The following is a 19,973-nucleotide window of genomic DNA, read 5'->3' on the forward strand; positions in this document are numbered from 1 at the left end:
TTTGTTTTTAATTAAATCATTTGAAGTGGGACAAACCCACTTCTAATACAGATCTTTGAGGTGGGAAAATACACCTTAAACCGGGACCACGCTTTCTGCTGGCAGCCTACATCAAGGACAAGGAAGATGGCAGCTGGCTCTCTGCCTACGTGCTGCCACTCTCACTAGCAAGCCCATCCCTTCCTGGCATTCATGATCTACTTTTGGTAATCAGCTCAGACGTCCAGGCTTGTGAACTCATCAACCACTGGATTCCTAGACCTTCCGTTGGTACAGATAACCATTCACGGACTAGGTGGACCACAATCTGTAAGCCATTCTAATAATTTAAGTTCTGTTCCTCTAGAGAACCCTAACTAAATCAGCAGTGATTCAAAGAATTCCTCACATTCCCTTTAAGTTTCAGCTATTTTTATTACTATTATTACTAGTTTAACTAGATAAATTTTAAAAAGCATTTGCTAACCACAACTATTCTATTTGTCAATGATCTTTTATCTCTCTCCCTCTCTTATGGTCAGAGATAAAAAAGCTAAACTTTGAAATGTGTACTCTTGCTTAAAAACAGTATTTTTCATGTGTAAATTATCACTACTAACTTGCTCTAAATCTCCAAGTTTATGAAACAATTTCCACTCTAAGTGTCTGAATATTTATTTCTCAACATCTTAGTCTCAGCAAAACACAATTATTAAAAACTGGATTATTTCAGCATATTGACTGCTAGTCCCTAATTAGCTCAATAACTATATACAAGACACTGAAATGATCTGGACCTCCTTTCCTTTGTGGAAGTGGGACACAAAGCAGAGAAGAGCTGAGCTGTATCTCCAAGCACCTTTCTTTCTAGTTCTCTTTCTTTAAGCCTCTGAATCCATTAGCACAGGACTCCCCAGACTCCTCAGCCTTGAATATTCATCACTAGTGATTTCATAGACACCAAGTGTTTCTTTTCAAACTTCCTTACATTCAGAACTGGAAGCTTGGAATGTGAGTGCCAAATATACAAATATAAGTATCTCACAGAAATCCTGGTTCTCGGTTTAGTTAAACTTTCCTCCACTCATCTTTTCAGCACATGCCAGGGTCCAACATGTTTTTCCAAGTCCCTTAGTAAAGAGCTGACAATGCTTCCTCTCTCTGATATAAGTACCAGACTATTCAGGGTAATAATGATGTTTAGTAACTTCAGTTCTGGATAACACTAAAAACTGAAATAGTTAAGATGAAAGAGTAAAGTGGGTATAATCTCCATTCTGCAAATTAGCCTAATGAATCCCAGGAAGTCCAAATAAACAATGGATGAACAGAGGCTAGAATCTCCTTCTCTTTTAAGACATTCTTTCATTAGATAAACTCTTGTAACTTACACCCTTGATCTGAATAAGGCAACTTTTAAATCATACATCAAAAATGTATCTTGCTTCAGTTCTAGTCAGCACTATCAAGAGCTTAATATTTACTTTCATATTTAAAAAAATCAAAATGGTCTATATAACATGCCAATTTTTCTTTAAATTGTCAACATAAACCTACTCATAAGGTCTCTCTCTGAAACCTTATAGTATTTAAAGGCATATCTAGTTTACGAATGATAAGATTGTAGCTGGTTGGTGGTGACCCCACACCTTTAATCCCAACACTTGAGAGGCAGGGGCAGGAGGATCTATCTCTGTGTCTGAGACCAGGCTGGTCTACAGAAAGAGTTCCAGGACAGACAGAGCTATATAGTGAAACCCTGTTTGGAGAAAAACAATAAAAATAATTATAAACTTTCTTCTCTCAAACAAACAAAAAGATCCTGTTTCTATTTTATAGCTAATAATAAAAGACTACTACATATTAAGGAAGCCCTAAATATCAATTTCATAACTTTATCTATTAACCTGAGTAACAATTATTAGTATTATTTTGCTAGGTGATAAGTACATACCGCAAAGTGAGGAAGAAGATCTTCTCTATCACTCTCTGTAAATGCAGAAATCTCCAATGCTCTGGGTCGGTGATCCACCACAGCATGTCCAGGCACACCTCGTCCTCGACCTCTACCCCTGCCCCGGCCATGAGCTGCACCTCGACCTCTTGTATGAATCCCTCTACCTCGACCAGATGAAAGAATTCCTCTTTTAGCAGCCTAGAAAAGAAAAAGATGCAGAGGTTACACATGTGGTAATTAAGCATTTAGGCCTCTAATTTGAAATGCTTTAACTCCATGTTTCCGAGTTGAGAGTTTCAGATTTTGAAATATTCCCATTAACTTTCTTTATTTGTTGAGCAAATGAGGAATATACCTGTATTAAGTCAAATATTATAATTTCAAAAATGATTCAAATTTTTATGCTGAGAAATTATTTAACTACATAACATTAGAAACTCTAAAATTATTAAATGTGCTCTTTCTAAAAAGTATTTAAAATGTAACAATTTTAAAAAATATTCACAACTTTATTACATTATTTTCTGTCTCTGTCCACCCAGTAGGCCCCAGGGAACTGATTCAAGTCATCGAATCTGTCAGCAGGCCAACTGCATACACTAAGCCATCTTGCCACCTCACTCCTCTTCTTCCTCCCAACTAAGTTCATGCTGTAAGCCATCAAGAACAGGACAAGAAGACTGGTAACTCTGGATCTCTTAGTTCCTTGAAAAGTCTAGTTAACACAGACTGCAGCATGACCTACATCAATAATAAACACATTTTTACCCTGAACTATATACCCTAACCTTTCAAGCTTTATATAATTTTCCAATAAATGCTCCTATTGTCTGTTGACTCCATTGGTTTAGTAAGTTTCCTTAAATGCATTATTTTGATCACACCATAGAATACAAAGTATTAACATTATACCATACCATTTCTTTCATATGAAGCACTATTACTTCATTACACAAATATTTCATCAACTCCTAGGTTGGCAGTCCTTAACCTCAAGTGCAATTACAGGTTGTACAGTTGTCACAGTCATTAAAGTACTTATCATGTAAGCATAAGAATCTAAGTCCAACCCCCAGCACCCTACGTTACAAGGGCATCTGCAGTGGTTCAAAAGAAAATGACTCTCCTAGGCTCACAGGGAGTGGCACTATGAGGAGGTGTGGCCTTGTTGGAGTAGGTAAGGGATTGTTGGAGGAAATATGTCATTGGGGATGAACTTTAAGATCCTAGATGCTCAAGCCAGGCCCAGTGTGTCACTGTGTCTTCCTGTTGCCTGCTGATCCTGATGTAGAACTCTCAGCTACCTCTGCAGCACCATGTCTGCCTGCATGTCACTATGCTTCCCTCCTCGATGACAATGAACTAATCCTCTGAACTGTGAGCCAGTCCCAATTAAATGATTTCCTTTGTAAGAGTTGCTGTGGTTATGTTGCCTCTTCACAGAACCCTAACATCATAGTGTACATATGTAATCTCAGCACCAGGGAGACACAAACAGGCAGATTGCTGGGCTTTCTTGGTGGGCCTAATCAGTGAGCTCCAGGCTCAGTGAATTCTTGTCTCAAAAAACAAAAAACAAACAAACAAACAAAAAAATAACATAACAAAACAAAACAAAAAAAGAACAGTGGAGTTTGGGGAAGACACCCAACATTAACTTTTGGCTTCTAGCCTCCATACATGCATTAGCACCTGTGCACACGTGCAACATAAACAAATACGTATAAACCACATACACAAGCTCAATTTCTAGACAGGTAAATTACTGAGATAGGTTCTCGAACAGAATTTAGGTTCAGTTTCAAGCACCTACATGGTGCTTGACAGTTTCAGGAGATAGAACATCCTCTTCTGGCCTCCATGGGCACTATTCATGCATGTGGCACACATATATGCAGGCAAACACTCATTCAATAATAAAATAAAATAAAATTTGGGAACAACTCATCTAAAATAAGGTAAATTAAGTGAATATACAGGTTGAACAAAGGGTGAAATCAATTAAGACTCCTTCCATATTTCTAATTTGAGCAACTATAAATTCATACTTTAGAAGCAGGACATGCACAATGATGAACATTCTGATAAAGATATTTGTAGTTGGAGTTTTCCTGCCTGGCCCACAGTCAGGTCAAATCTCTCTCAACCACCAGGCCCATAGACCCTCAGACCCAACCAAGTAAACATACAGAAACTTACATTGTTTACAAACTGTATGGCTGTGGCAGGCTTCTTGTTATTTACTTCTTCTATCTTAAATTAACCCATTTCTGTTAATCTATACTTTGCCACGTGGCTCGTGGCTTACCATTATCTTACATCTTGTCATGGTGGTGGCTGGCAGCGTCTCTCCAGCCCCAGCTTTCACTTCCCAGAATTCTCTTCTCTCTTGTCCCGCCTATACTTCCTGCCTGGCCACTGGCCAAACAGCATTTTATTTATACAGAGCAATATCCACAGCAGATATTTGACATCCAAGTAAAAACATCAAATTCTGAGTACCATAAAGTAAACATGTAAAATCAAATAATAATGATAAATGAAATAAACCAGGCAAAGAAAGACAACTACTGTAAGATTTAATTTACACACAGAATCTACAATAGCAATCTCATAGAAATAGAAGAATGGCTATTACCAAGGACTGGTATGGAGAATGGGGAAATGCTTGTCAAAACGTACAATGGAATAAATTCTACCATCTGTTGTAAAGCATGGTAAGTACAATTGATGATAGCAGATGACATACTTGAAAAGAGCTAGGGAAGAAAATTTTTAGATATATTTTCGTAAGAATTGGAATATGTGAGGTGATGAATAGATTACTTTGATAACTCATTCCATGCGTACATATATTGAAACATCATGTCACATAACATATACAATTCTTAACTGGTCAATTAAGAAATATGAAAATAAACAATAAACTTTATTTTTTTTTTTTCGGTTTTTCGAGATAGGGTTTCTCTGTGTAACTTTGCGCCTTTCCTGGAACTCACTTGGTAGTCCAGGCTGGCCTCGAACTCATAGAGATCCGCCTGCCTCTGCCTCCCCAGTGCTGGGATTAAAGGCGTGCGCCATCACCGCCCGGCTAACAATAAACTTTAAAGGGGAAAGGTTATTAAGATTAAACCTATCAAAGTATGCCTTGCAGAGTATTTAATGACACACAGACACTACCTGAAAATTAAGCTTCAGCAAGCTTATAATTTGGAGATTCAAACTAAAAGACTCCAAGAAATCCTATAGTCAAACAACATACCTAATATGACCTTTTCAAAATGTATTTTCGATCTCCAATCTTTGCTCACAAGTCTCTATTAACAATAACAGAATTACTATGATGAGCAGATTCTCGCATCTACTATAGTACTCCATATATGAATATTACTGAAAAAACAAAGCTGAGTCATCATAAAAGACCAGAAAACATCATTTAACCTTTACAACAAGCAAAACATGGAACAGTAAATTTTTGTGCTATTTACTTATTAAAATCATGTCAGAAATTCACAGTGATAGTTTGTTTTATACATCACTAATGGCATGAAATATTCATATGAAAAAACTATTTTAAAATTAATATAAGAAACCTACTGTTTAGGGTAGAACATATAGGCAAACCAGATCATGTTTCAAGGGAATGCAAGTTATACATGTTTAGGACACTTCATAGCTTTTTCTAACTCTCAGGTAAGACATACCCTAGAACATGTCTAATAGATGCCAAAACTTAAATCTTTAATACTTACATAGCACTAAACAGATTTCTACTGCATTATAAGGTGAGAAAAAAAATCAGTGTCAAACTTTTAAGAAAGTATACTCAAATTAATCAAAATAATCTAAAATGTTAAAAAACAAAAACACCCCAGATTGTGTCAAGCAATGCTGAATATAGACATTTACATAGTTCCGTATTTTGTGATATAATGATAATTTTTAAACATTTTTAGTAACTATTAAGCATCATGTTTGATAAGAGATCAATTTCACTAGAAGTTTCTCATACAACCATGTAACTAAATTATAAAGTTTATTTTCTTTTTTAAAACAACCACAGCACCATCTATAGGCAAAACTTTAAAAAGCATATACTTAAACATTTACAGCTCTAAGTCTGTTCCTTTAGCAATTCAACACAATATGCCTGTATGACTTCACACCTATTGAAACTATTTCCATACAAATACCTAAAAAGCCTTTAACTGTATTTAATCTAAGAAAAAGAGAACAAAAACAAAAAGAACTAAAATTTACTAGAAATGGAGACACCAGGGTGTAGAAGGAGAAGCAGTAGGCTTCTCAGGCCAGCAAGGTATCTCAGAGGGTCAAAGCACTGAGTTCAATGCTGTTACACAACCTACAAATGTCCTCACATCCAAATGCAAATGAATAACTAATAAGCAAATGTAAAATTGTTGTTTTTTTATTCATTTTCTCTAGTATTTTTGTAAAACTCAATTAGTCTCTTTCCTCACACCTATCCCAACACACGCATACATGCAAAACCACACATGGTAGTAATTGTTAACAAGACCCAAAAAACCATTTTTATGTTAACCATGATTGTATCTGCTCCTTTCAAGTGAACTGTGTAGCTGTAATAAAACCTACCTCCAGCTGTAATTCTGTATACTTTCTCCTAAGTTCAGTGACTTCTTCTCCAGCCTGCATCTTCTTATATAAATCCAATTCTGTGTCAAGCAATTCTTTCTGCATCTGAAAAAGTCATTAATGATTCAAATAACAATTAATATTCTGAACTTATGCAAAATTTTTACAAGATACTTTTGTCATATTCACTTACGTCATTTTTTTTTCCTGTTGTTCAAGATTCTCCTGTTTTGACCTCACAAATGTCAGGACTAAAGGTATGTGTTACCATGTGAACCAACACTTATCTAGTATGTGATATACTATTGTAGTAAAAGTATCCTAATTCTTATGCTCATTGATTTCCCTAAAATTCATTGTCTATACCACAGCTAAGGTATGATTTCTATGAACTGATAATGTAATAACTTCTGGGGAAAAAAAGGGCTAACAAACAATATGTAGTATTAGTAGGTCTTTATGAAGGTAAATGCAAACATCTTAGATTTGAGGATAAAATACAAACTAATGATGAAGGTTACAAACAAGGAGTGGTATTAGGAATAGTGTATCAGGGGTGAGGTGGGAGAGAAGTCTCTCATGTGTATCTTTTTATGTACTTTTGAACCATATTGATAATAGTTACTTTAAAAAAAAACTTAAACCAGTAAAAACCGGAAAAACTGAAAAATAATGGAAATAGATCTAACTTTATCTAATTAGCAGCATTTACAAAAAGAACTAGACGAAAACCAACATCATAGTCTGACCTAATCTTTAATGGAATACAATTAATTTGTAAAGAATACAAATAAAATTTGAATCCAACTTAATTGTTGAAATCATTACTGAAGCAATTTTGGAACTATTCTGAATGGATTGTAGGTCTCTTTGAATGAATAAACTGATATTATGAGACCAAGTTGTCGTTATGGAAATTGGCAGTAGAATATGAATTTTAAAAAATAAGCATGTGATTTAGATGAAAAATAGAACTATCGATGTGGTTACACACATACATACACAAAGTATAAATACTGTACCACCTGTATTTTATCATTTGTTACCACTGGAAAACATCTTGCTCATTTGTTTGGATCATTCTGAATAGTATACCTCAATTTTCCTCTTTGCAAATTCTCCAGACAGTGATACTAGGTTACTTCCTGTCATCAACTTTTATATCACTAAGTAGTTACAATACATATAGTTCAAACTTCTTGACCATACAATCAAGCACCCATAGCACTTTGTCCCAAATTACCCTTCCAAAATTATCCATAATCATTTTCTAATAGCAGATTTCACAAGTGTTAGAAGTAGGAGAGTTATGAATAGTCAGATTCTGAAAAAAGCATATAGCCTTAAAAAAAAAACCACTTAAAAACAGTGTTTGATTTTTTTTATTTTAAAGTTCTCTTTTCTAAAGACTTATCTGTATTTATTATGTAGGGTGTTTTGCCTACACATGTATCTATCTGTGCACTATGTGCATTCAGTGCATTCAGGGCACTTGGGGCTCAAAATAAGGCGTGAGATCCTCTGGAACTGGAGTTACAGACAACTGTTAGCTGCCACGTGAGTGAGTTGAACCTGGGTCCTCTACAAGATCCACAAGTACACTTAACCACTACATCGTCTCTACAGACCTCTGCTCGATAGTCTTAACAAGTAGTCATATGGATAACAAAGCAGAATACCTGAGTCTTTGTTTTTATACTTTTTGGAAGGCAGCGTCCAGGAGATGTAGCTTTGACCTCATCTTTCAACTTGGTAATATTTTTTGTCAAAACCTCTAATGTTTTCATTATTTCTGCTTTATCTTCAGACTTCATTGTTTTGTTTTTCTCCAGTTTTGAAATAAGCATCTGGCAAATTTTAAAACAGAAGTATAAGAGACTTACTCCTACTACTTATAACAAAACACATATAGCAAAACAGTTAAAACAAATACTATTTCTAGTTGACTGTTCATGACAAAGCTGACAGTCTAAGTGTATAAAGATGTACTTGGTTGCTAACAGTAACGTAATTACAACGTTTACTTTGCAAAGAACTTTACTATTAGTTGGCTCTCTTACAACACAAGATTTGAACAAGATAAGGGAGGTGGGAGATCACATGGAATTATGTTCTCTGAGTTAAGATGGCTTCAATTTTCTATATAAAGCATTGTGACTCACTTTAAGTATATCCAATATGAGAAAAGGCAGAATTTCTAATCTTAATGTAGGTTTTCAGTCTTAATTTGTAGACTAAGCTGGCCTCAAACTAAGCAATTTTATAGCCTCAGCCTCTCAGGGGCCAAGATTACAGTAACGCACCACTGTGCCCCAATAAAACATTGTTTCTGTAATTTTACATTTTTCTACTAACATTCATTACAGAACACATCAAGAATTAATTTCTAATTAAATATCATAAATTAGAGCAATCTGCCCCCAAAAATGTCATCCAAGAAATACCAGCCGCATTAAGTAAGTTTTAAAGATTTACTTTATAATTGATGTGTGTGTGCCTGTGCCATATGCGTGCAGATGCCCATGGGGGCCAGAAAACAGGGTCTGGTATCTTGCAGCTAGAGTTACATGCAATTATGAGCCACTTGATATTGGTGTAGGAACCCAAACATGGTCCTCTGGAATAGCAGTAGTAAATACTCTTAACCACTGTGCCATCTCTCCATGTCCACATATAATTTGATTGTTTTATAAATCACATTAAAAAGATAAAAAGGGAAAAAGTCAAATTAATTCATTAATTTAACCTAGTGTATCAAGATTCACATTTCAACAACAACAAAAAAATTTCTGAGATTTTTTTTTCCCCTTCATACTATGCTGTGAAATAAAGCTTTGTGCACTGATTTAATAAAACGCTGATTGACCATTAGCCAGGCAAGAAGTATAAGTGGGATAAGCAGACAAGGAGAATTCTGGGAAAAGGAAGGCTGAGTGAGGAGACGCCAGCCCACTGTCCAGGGAGCAGCGTGTAATGGCACACAGGTAAAGCCACGGAACACGGGGTGACATATAGATTAACAGAAATGGGCTGAGTTTAAGTGTAAGAGCTAGTCAGTAGTTAGTCTGAGCTAATGGCCAAACAGTTATAAATAATATTAAACCTCTGTGTGATTACTTTATAAGCAGGCCATGGGACTGCAGGGCCCAGCCAGGACCAGAGAAACTTCTAGCTATAATACTACATCTTTTAAATTTGGCATGTAATTATCATTTTCACCTCAATTTAGATTAGACACATTCTATCAGTCAGATGTGGCTTTTGACTACTCTATTGTGTAACACAGGAGTAAGAGGACCCCAAATTAGTGAAGAACATATCCACAATGAGAAAAAGATTTCATTTCATTTTTCACTGACCAAACTATTATATAGTAACAGAGCCAAATGAACTCATTTTTCAATTCTTGTTGATAACCAGTTCCATATAAACTACATCCACACTTCGTAAGTTTCTTTAACCTCAATGCTAATAAATTAATATATAACAATGACACACTAAGTTTTACACTTATACCACCACCAATTACAATAAATCTGCTTTTCACTATGAATTCAATAGGTCAAATTTAGTAAAAATAAGAACATTGGCAATTTTGCCAAATATTTTACTGTTTTACCTTCTGTGTTTCAATGTGCTTTTCTAAAATTTCCTGCTTCCTTTTTCTTACATCTTGCTGAAGTTTCAGTGCTTCCTAAAGGAATCAAAATATCATTTGAGTGATATCTAAAGATAGATAAAGCAATACAAGAGAAGAAAGGCAGTTTTAATTGAAATATGATAACAAAAGCAATACACCAAGTTTCTACCTATAAAACTTAGAATATGAACGCTGTCAACAACCAAACAAAAGAAACTTCCCTTCACAGAAAGAAGAGGGTGGGGAGAGTATTGATCGCTACACATAGATCAATCCATCTAGTCTTACCTTGGGGTAAGTGTCTTAACGTGCACACGCACATGCGCGCATGCGTGCGCGCGCGCGCACACACACACACACACACACACACACACACACACACACACACACACACACCAATTGTAAGGGTCTTCCTGTGTGCAGACTGTAAGTGTTATACCACCTGTGCTTACCTGTTTCTTTTTCTGTGCTTCATTATTATCAACTGCAGGGGTAGAAACTAGTAAGGTTTTTTGTGCAGCCTTCAAAGCAGCTGGATTATACACCGTTTTTGTAAGGCCAGTAGATGTAGACAACACCTACCAACACAAATTCAATTTCTTAAGAAAAAGTGTTATGATTCATAATTTCTTAAGTCTTGCTTTCTCAGAAATTCAAACTTTAAAGCATTTCTGCCTAAAATTAGCATGTTGAACTAAATGTATTATATAGTTACAATAACTAAATCACATTTTATTACTTGAACGATATGACTGAATAATAAGCCCTAAAACAAACAAAAAATTCCTGGTGACTTAATATCTATAACAAAAAAGCAAAGTCAAACATGTAAACCATGAAATCAAAGGGGGAAAAAAGACTGGGATTACTGTATTTCTCAGAAAATATTTGTGAATATAATGAAGCAAAAAAACAAAGAAAAGCACAAGAGAAAAACTGAATGTCATCCTACAAACAATTTAGTATGATCACTATAATTTATTGTTCCAAAATAAATGCAGCAATCATTCTCCATTCCCTGCAGGCCACATTCTTCCTGCTTGGAGTGATCTTAACCTCTTAAGCCAAGTTCAGATGCAGTACAAGCCAAAGCACTAATTATTTTTCTTTTCTGTCCAATACTTACAGACTTTTATTCCTTAAGCCATGATATAAAAATACCATTAAATATTGTTAGGTAATATTAACTGTTTAATAACAAACAAACAAACAAACCCTGATAGTAATGTCTTCCTATCTACACTGCAAGGCCCTTGAAACAAAAACCTAGTCTTTCTCTTCTTTGCGATTCTTGAATATAAGTCTTACTAACACAGAATTATTCGACTTTGGTTGAGGTAAACTTGAGAGGTGGGGTAACCTCAGTGTGCTCATCTATAAAACTGGGAGGCTCATCTTGATAGTATCTAAAATAAAAACCCAATGAGCAGACATTATTCTTCACTTGGTTTATCACTATAATGTTAGTAGCTAAAACAGTACAATCACACACAATAAATAATAAAACAAATATTTTCACACCAAATTAAACAAATGATTATAGATTGAATACCCTTTAAAACACAAGGTTTAATTTAAAAAAAAAAAAAAAAGAGGGGGGAGGCAGTCCTGACAGGCAACTTATTTCCTTCACTAAGTTCCATGAGGTGATGGGTTCTTAGAAAAGATAGTATCAATAGATTCTATAAAATCTAAACTAGGGTTGGGGATTTAGCTCAGTGGTAGAGTGCTTGCCTGGCAAGCACAAGGCCCTGGGTTTGATCCTCAGCTAAAAAAAAAAAAAAAAAAAAAAAAAAAATCTAAACTGTAACCATACACCACGGTTTTCTAGAGAAAATGTTATTGCTTCTATTGCCTTAAGTGTTCCTGGGCTAGAACATGATAAAAGTATAAATGAGAATTATTATCCTATTTTTTAGCTATGTTAACATCCAGTATAGCATAAATACAGAAGTCTGGAAACCACTTTATAATCTTCCATTATGAAATTAGAGGGGGAAAAAAAGGCAATTCATTACTCTTCCAAGCATCTTTGAATGTCTCAAAACCTAAATGAGATTAAAAAGTGTCACAATTCTACCTACAGAGAGCACATCTGATGTTTAAAAGGTAAAAGAAAACAAACACAACTATCAAAATTTCATGTGTAACTTTCTTCAAGGTTAAAGACTGGCACATATCACTAATAAACATGAAACAGTAACTATGAAGTACTTGCATTTATTAGAATACAATACACAGATTTAGTTTATAGTCTAACTTTAGTGACTATTTTGAGTAATTCAGGAGAATTTCTTTGATGCTAGTTTACCATGTAACAAATATTAAACTGAATAATTATACAGAGAGAAAACTTATGAGAAACGTAAAACAGTCTCACTGTTTTAAGTATACATATATATATATTTTTAAGTATATATTTAAGTACTTTAAATATAACGTTTCTTCATATGAATTCCCTAACAAGTTAAACAACTGTGAATAGAAAAAAACTTTCCACACTCAAATAACCTGGAAATGTATCACAACTATTTTTTCTAGTATCAAATATATATAAAAGAAAATCTGTTTAACCATTAGCATTTTTCTCACTACAGTGGTATAGCTTTTAAAACCATCTTAGCATTTCATATCAGACTTAGGTGTGCTGGCTCAAAGTTTGTATCTGATGAGAATAGAACACTTCTTTGTTTCTACAAGCTGTCTTATAGCCACATCCATATTCCTATCCAGTGATTTCCTTCTGCAAAAATAGCATATATGATAAACTGTTCCACAAAACCTCAATCTCAAGGACTCCTATTTAAAATTAAATAAAAAAAAAAAAACAGCAAAGAGCTTACATTTATAACTTTATTTTCAACAATGGTGAAACATAGCCCAAAGGTGCCAAGACGTAAGGTTAAGGATATAATCTTGGATATAATGAACTGTGTAGGACTACAAATATTGCTTTTTATTTGAATCTGTTAAGTTCTAGAGTTTAGGTACTAGAATAGTAAAGAATATCCACATTTTTCAAGAAAAATGTATCCAGGCCTGGTGACATATGCCTGTAAATCCAGCACTTAGGAGCTGGAAGCATAGTGAAAGCCAGCCTTAGAACTACATATGAAATTGAAGGCTTCCAGTACAGCACTACCATGCTCAAAGCTCTGGGTTCGACCTCTAGCACTGACAATTAAATAAATTAATAAATACATTTAAAATGCAAACAGTGAAGAAAGCTGACAAGTCCAACAGACAAGACTAAGTTACAATCCCTAAGAATACAAACCATGACCTTTACAAGTAAACACAATATGCTTATTTGCCAATTTTTTTCATGTACTGTAATTTCATATGGTGACACAATACTAGCTTAACTAGTGACGATCTAATTGTACTCACCTATTGTCTCAACTGCTTGAAAGTTTATTTTGGATTTTCTACACAAATAATAATTATGTCATCTATATATAAACAGTTTTATTTCCTTCTTTCGAATCTTTACAAAGGTTTATTTCATTTCATAACTTTACTGTATTGGTTAAAACCTACAGAAAAAACTGAAAGTGATTAAGAGTGGACATCTTTGTCCCATTCCTGAACTTGACAGATGGGGGACAGTCAATATGTTTCACCATTAAGTTTAATTAATGTTAGTTCTGGTGAGTGGGGTGCAAACATTCTTCATCTAGGTAAGAAGTCTCTGTCTACTCCTACTTTGCAAGAGTGTTAAATATTTCACCAAATGTTCTCCCAAGAAGTCATGCAAGGTTTTCATTTTTCCCTTACAATGCCAATGTGGTCAATTAAACACATTTCTTGATGTTAAATCATCTTGACTTTCTTGACTAATGACCATGATATAGTATGTACTTTACATACACTGGAAATTACTAATATTTTATTTGGACTATTTATGCCTATGTTAGCCTGTAATTTTCCTTTCTTATAATATCCTTCGTCAGGTTTGGGTAGCAAATATAAACCCAGAAAATGAGTTAAAAGGTCTATAATCTGCTATGCTTTTATTAATATCTCCTATGACCATGATAAAAGTCAATTCTCTAAATTGTTAAGACTCCATTATATATATATATATATATATGTATATATATTATACTCCAGTATATATGTTATACTCCATTAATAAATTTTTCTTTCTTTTTCATTTAGATTTATTTTATATGTATTAGTGCTTTGCCTGTATGTTACATATATGCACCATATGCATGTCTCTTGTCCAAGAAGGTCAGAAGAGGGTATTCGATCCCCTGGACCTCCTGAAGTTAGGATGGTTGTAAACTACCATGTGGGTTCTGAGAAACGAACCTGGGTCCTCTACAAGAGCAACAAGTACTCTCAACAGCTGAGACATTTCTCTAGTTCTCACATCTCTATTTCTTATGTGTAACATTCCCATCCATACCTAGTATTAGTAAGTGCAAAAACCAAACATTTTCTTGCTAAGGATGGGCGGAAAAGACTATTCTGTAAAAAGTAAAATTATTTACTATTTAGGATTACTATGAAGTCATCTAAGCTTCATTTTTTAAAAAAAACTAATGCTCAAACTGAAATTTAACAAAAAAGGATGCAGGTATTATATTTTAAAGCAGAAAAGAGAAACAGCTTAATTTTAAAAGGATCTGAGGCACTGAGGAAGATTAATTTGCTCAATGTTTTTGATTACGTATGTATCTATTCAGCAAAAGGGAATGTTTATTTACAATACTATTTAACAGCACATAGATAATGCACTCTACAACACTGGCCAAGTGAAGAATTCTGGTGAGTAGAACAAGATTTTGTTTGTTTGTTTGTTTGTTTTCGAGACAGGGTTTCTCTGTAGCTTTAGAGGCTGTCCTGGAACTCGCTTTGTAGACTAAGCTGGCCTCGAATTCACAGAGATCCACCTGCCTCTGCTTCCTGAGTGCTGGGATTATAGGCATGTGCCACCACCGCCCAGCGAAGAACAAGATTTAAAGTTTCATTTATAAAGTATTTTGAAGATTCTTCTCAACAATATTAGGTACTTTTTAAGAACTTGTCTTAACCAACAGTAAAAAATTTTGTCTGCCATGTATAATACATTGTGTTACGGTATGGTTAAACTGAACTAATACGTGCACTGCTGCATATTTTGGTAGAAAGAACACTTGCAGCCATGGTTATTAACTGAGGTCACTTGTACTATGTTCTGAAATCATTTTACAACTATTAGCCATTATCTTCATAACTTCCTTGCCCTGGGGCCCTAGTAACCATCGTTTACTCTGTTCCATGAGTTCAACTTTTAATTTTCCATATATGATAAAGGAATTAATGATCTTCAGAGAAACATTTTAAACAAACATCAAAGAAAAACTATTTACAACCCATAATCAATTTTGCTAAAAACTCTACGTCCCAGAAAGTGCAGCCAATCTTTTAAAAAGTCAAATTTTCCTGTAATAAATAAAAAAAGAAAGTCTTCACAGAAGACAATGTACTAAAAAAATTAAGATAACAAATAATGAGAAAAACTTCCTGTGTTCTACCAATCTTCGGATTTATATTAGCAAGACTGTACATCAAATCAAAATTTAAAATCAAAAGGCTATTAGCATCTCTATTTTATAGTCAAGAAAATTTGTTTAATGTCATTTCCAATGGCTAAATGAAAAACTGAAATGTTTATATGAAATGTAGCTCAATTATATCACACAACTTCACAATTAAAAAAATTCCAAATACAAATGTTAGCTTTCATTATGAAAACAGAATAATATATATCTCAGATTTTAAAAAATACATTAAGCTAGGTGGTGGTGGTGCATGCCTTTAATTCCAGCACTCGGGAGACAAAGGCAGGTGGATCTCTGAGTTTGAGGCCAGCCTGGTCTACAGAGTGAATTCCAGGACATCAAGGACTACACAGAGAAACCTTGTCTCAAAAACACCCAAAACAAAAAACTTAAATTAAACTTGAAAATGAACATCCTATGATGCATTTAGTATGTAAAACTGGTGTATTAGACAGCAGGACATTTGAATGGTGGGTAAACGCACTCCAGGAGAAGTACCACAAGAAGCTAGAGCTAGACTGATACCGAGCAACATAAAGAAAGAGAAAAGGGTGAGCTAGAAAAGAAACTGGATGAGAACAAGACTTGGGTTGGAGGACACAAGGCCACACACAAAATTCCCTCACAGCAGATATCTCCTACTGCACAGCCAAAGTAAGTAAGAACACTACTAGGGGACTGGGGGGGGGGGGGGTTTGCCTATGAACTGTGAACTAAATGTAATTGTAGTCAATAAATTCACATTTTCTATCATAAATAAACATTGGAATAGTACTGACAGAATGGCAACAAAGTAAAATTTAAAAGAGGAGAAGGACAAGACAGCAGCTAAGAAAAGGCATCCAAAGCAGAAAACTGAAGGCAGTAGAGAAAAAGCAGCAGACTATAAATACATGTACTGTGCCCTTAAGGCTTTAAGACTGTATCTTAGACAACCATTTCTATGGGTAAGGACTAGAAATTAAAATGAACTTCTATATGGAAAATAATTCATTTTAGGCACTGACATGCCCAAGAGGAAGGTCTGATGCAGAGTTTCAAATTTCTAGAAATGCCAAAGTTTACCAAAATAAATAATAAACAAAACAGTACTCTAAGAACAAACAGATGGCAGGTCAGCTAGATGCTTGATTCACTCTTCCGTGAACTTTCTCTGTAGTCTCCAGACTAGAAAGACCATGAACTATAAATTGGAGAAACACACATTTTGTGGGGCTTTGTCCTTTCTTTTCCTTTCCCCTTCCTCTTATTTCTCCTTGTTTTCTCCTTGTATGTGTTGATAACAAAAACAGTCTTTAATACTAATCATAAAAACTACAATTCTAATATCCTATCATTTCATATATTTCAAACAAAACAATGTTATCAGGGCAGTCCTAACACCTCAACATGAAAACAACTTTCAGAAGCAAGATCCATAAACAGCCTTAACAATCTGTATTTACCCTCTTATTTAAAAAAAGGGGGAGGGGGGAGAGTGTACTGTAAAGCCTTATATGAATAACTGTCAGCAATAACTTTAAACTGCCAAAAACCAAGTAACTGTCATCCTTCCCATTTACAGACTACTTAGTAAATAAAGCAAGACACATATTACCATCACCAGCCTACCAATAAGTAGAGATTCAGAAACGTTAAATGCACTGCCAATTATCATGCAGTTAGTAAACAAAGAGCTGGGGATCAAATTCTGGTAACATTCCTAGCTCATGACCCTTTCTATTACACTACCAGAGTTTTCAAACTAAAATGCACAATGTCTCTTTAGAAAATAAACATAAATGAAAACAAAGAATGAAGCACACAGAAGTGAGAGAAGCAAGTATTAAAATGTGATGTAAAAAGGAGGTAGCTAGGGTAAATTTTTTTTCCAGCAAATAAGAGTAAGAGCTACCAATACTATTAAGAAGCAGGAGTTTGGAGCCATGAAAAAAAAATTACAGATGAAGATGCCACCTGGCAAACATTTATGAAGCCAAGACAAACATATCATGCTATTCTTACCTTTTCAGTTGCTGAAACAGATGGCTTTGATACAAAACCCAACCTGTCCTTCACAGATAACTTAGTTACATTCTAAAAAGATTAAAACGGACATATTCAGTGTTTCCCCAAACATATATTAAGTCTGTTGGGATTTTGAACATCCTGATTCTACTAATATATACTGAGCTTGTGCATAACAATACTAGCCACAGAAACTTGAGCCTTAAAAAAACATGGGAGAGAGAAACAAGGAGAAAGAGGAGGAAGGGGAAAGGAAAAGAAAGGACAAGGAGGAAGTATGTGTTGATAACAAAAACAGTCTTTAATATTAACCATAAAAAATTACAGTGTATAATCTGTCCTCAAGTAGTTAGTTCCTAAAGTCCCTTCCTGGAAGTGTACATAACATGTAGAAAGTCTGCACATCTTAAAACAGATTTGAACATTTAAAGTATAAGCCTGCTTCATAAGCTTTAAAATAAGTGTCATCCATTCCTAAAAGGTTTATAATTAAACACACTATATTTAGTGATTACTTAGATATAATTTAAAAGTAACAGTTCATCAATTTGCATTGTGAACCTTCATATAGAATCTCATTCTCTTACTCTACGGCATCTATTGATAGGACACTACATCTGAACCCAATTTTGTATGGCACATCTTGAAACAGCTGGAGAAAAAGGAAAGTAAACTTCTGAGACTGAGTGGAGAAACAAGAAATTGCCACTCAAATATGGAATTGGGAAAGAAACGACATGGAAAAGAGAATCCCAGTCAGCAGTAAGTGATACAAAGTTCTAAGCAGGGCAAGTGAGTTCTTAAAACAATATATCATCAAATACATGTAACCTGATGGCTTAAGTCTTCCCTTCTCAAATGTTTTCTGTTCATTCTACTGCATAATTATCGGGAGATAGAACTCTAAGTAAAAGATAATAGAAAAAGTAAGATTTAGTAAACTGAAATTCACTCTCAGGAAAATATGTTTAAATACATCTCCACAAAGTGAAAAAGAGGCCTTTCTCTTAAGTATTAACTAGGAAAAAGAATAAAGATTAAACTCTCTAGCAGAAGATAGTGAAAATGTTATGGTAAAACTTATAGGTGGAGTTCAGAAATATTAATACCATATTTCTGTGTAGAACATACATCGTTTACTATAATTCTAGTCACCAAGGAAAATTAATTGACTGAGCATGTACTTGACAGACCTGTTGATAACACCTTCTATTTACCTGGGGAAGCTCGGAAGTAGCACTCTGGGCTTCTGCTGGTTCAACAGTACTTGAAGGTACAGGACCCAACCGCTCTTTGACAGACTGTTTCACAACAGGTAAAATAGGCTGCTGAACTAACGGCTGTATTACCTCAGAATAAGAGGAAAAATAAAACAAGCTAGTTAGTAAAAGAAGATAAAATCCAACCAGGATGATTTTGTACTCATGCACCCATATAAAGAAAGTTTAAAATGTAGCTTATAATCAAATTCAACTATCTTTCAATGTGCATAAATTTTCTTTGTAAGAAATGAATTATAAAAGTACAGAAAAATTTGGGGAAGTTAACTTTCTCAAGTCTCTGGAGACATAAAGCCAAGTGTCACATGAGTCAAAAGCCTCTGCTTAGGCACTTTTAAAAGACCCAAGAAACAGTAGCCTTCACACAAATTTCTCTCTTACCTTTGGTGAAGTGGTCTGTAACTGCTGAGTAGTTCCTTCTCTATGCCAGTAAACCTTAATAAAGCGGTTATTTAATACTGCTTCTGTACTTGAGATTGCTTTCTTTGCTTCTTCATATGTTGCAAATTGGATAAGTGCACCTTCAGGATCACCATTATAGGCAACCTAAGATTTAACATAATAAGAACAATTTACTTCTAAAGGAATATATGGCTTTGGACAGTCAATTTCACAAGATGTGAAATGCTGAACCGTCCAAGTAAGAGCTTATCGTCACAGCTCCTTATACAGCACACCAACTCTGTCACTCTCGAAGTTATTCCAAAGAGCATGAGAAAGTTCTTTGTTTTTTGTTTGTTTGTTTACTTGTTTATTTAAGGGAACAAGAGAAAAGCTTATCTTGGGGCCAGATCTGAGTGACCATGACCTGGAAAGACAGATTTAGATGTCAATGTGGAACAGTTTCATACATCTTTAGTTTTAAAGAACAAAGACAGGTCAAAGCAATTTATTAGTGCCAACAGTTCTGGTAAGTAGTGTGAATCTTTGCAGAAGTGAGG

The 19,973-nt window shown here is 34.7% G+C and overlaps 1 protein-coding gene across 6 annotated transcripts in view; it reads right to left on the reverse strand.

Annotated features, from left to right (window-relative positions):
• Positions 1-19,973, reverse strand: part of Rbm26 (RNA binding motif protein 26) — a 77,712-nt gene that overhangs the window by 16,049 nt on the left and 41,690 nt on the right. For 3 of the 6 annotated variants that reach the window (XM_036199951.1, XM_036199950.1, XM_036199948.1), the window contains exons 12-19: positions 19,414-19,578; positions 18,970-19,101; positions 17,750-17,821; positions 10,646-10,771; positions 10,173-10,247; positions 8,233-8,400; positions 6,554-6,658; positions 1,934-2,134 (exon numbers count right to left, since the gene is read on the reverse strand). In XM_036199951.1, coding sequence (XP_036055844.1) covers positions 1,934-2,134; positions 6,554-6,658; positions 8,233-8,400; positions 10,173-10,247; positions 10,646-10,771; positions 17,750-17,821; positions 18,970-19,101; positions 19,414-19,578 — 1,044 coding nt within the window. The remainder of the gene's footprint in view (positions 1-1,933; positions 2,135-6,553; positions 6,659-8,232; positions 8,401-10,172; positions 10,248-10,645; positions 10,772-17,749; positions 17,822-18,969; positions 19,102-19,413; positions 19,579-19,973) is intronic. The other 3 variants (XM_036199949.1, XM_036199954.1, XM_036199953.1) reach the window with 3 other exon arrangements.

The sequence above is a fragment of the Onychomys torridus genome, chromosome 9 (assembly GCF_903995425.1).
Source record: "Onychomys torridus chromosome 9, mOncTor1.1, whole genome shotgun sequence".
In the NCBI taxonomy this organism is placed as follows: Eukaryota; Metazoa; Chordata; class Mammalia; order Rodentia; family Cricetidae; genus Onychomys; species Onychomys torridus.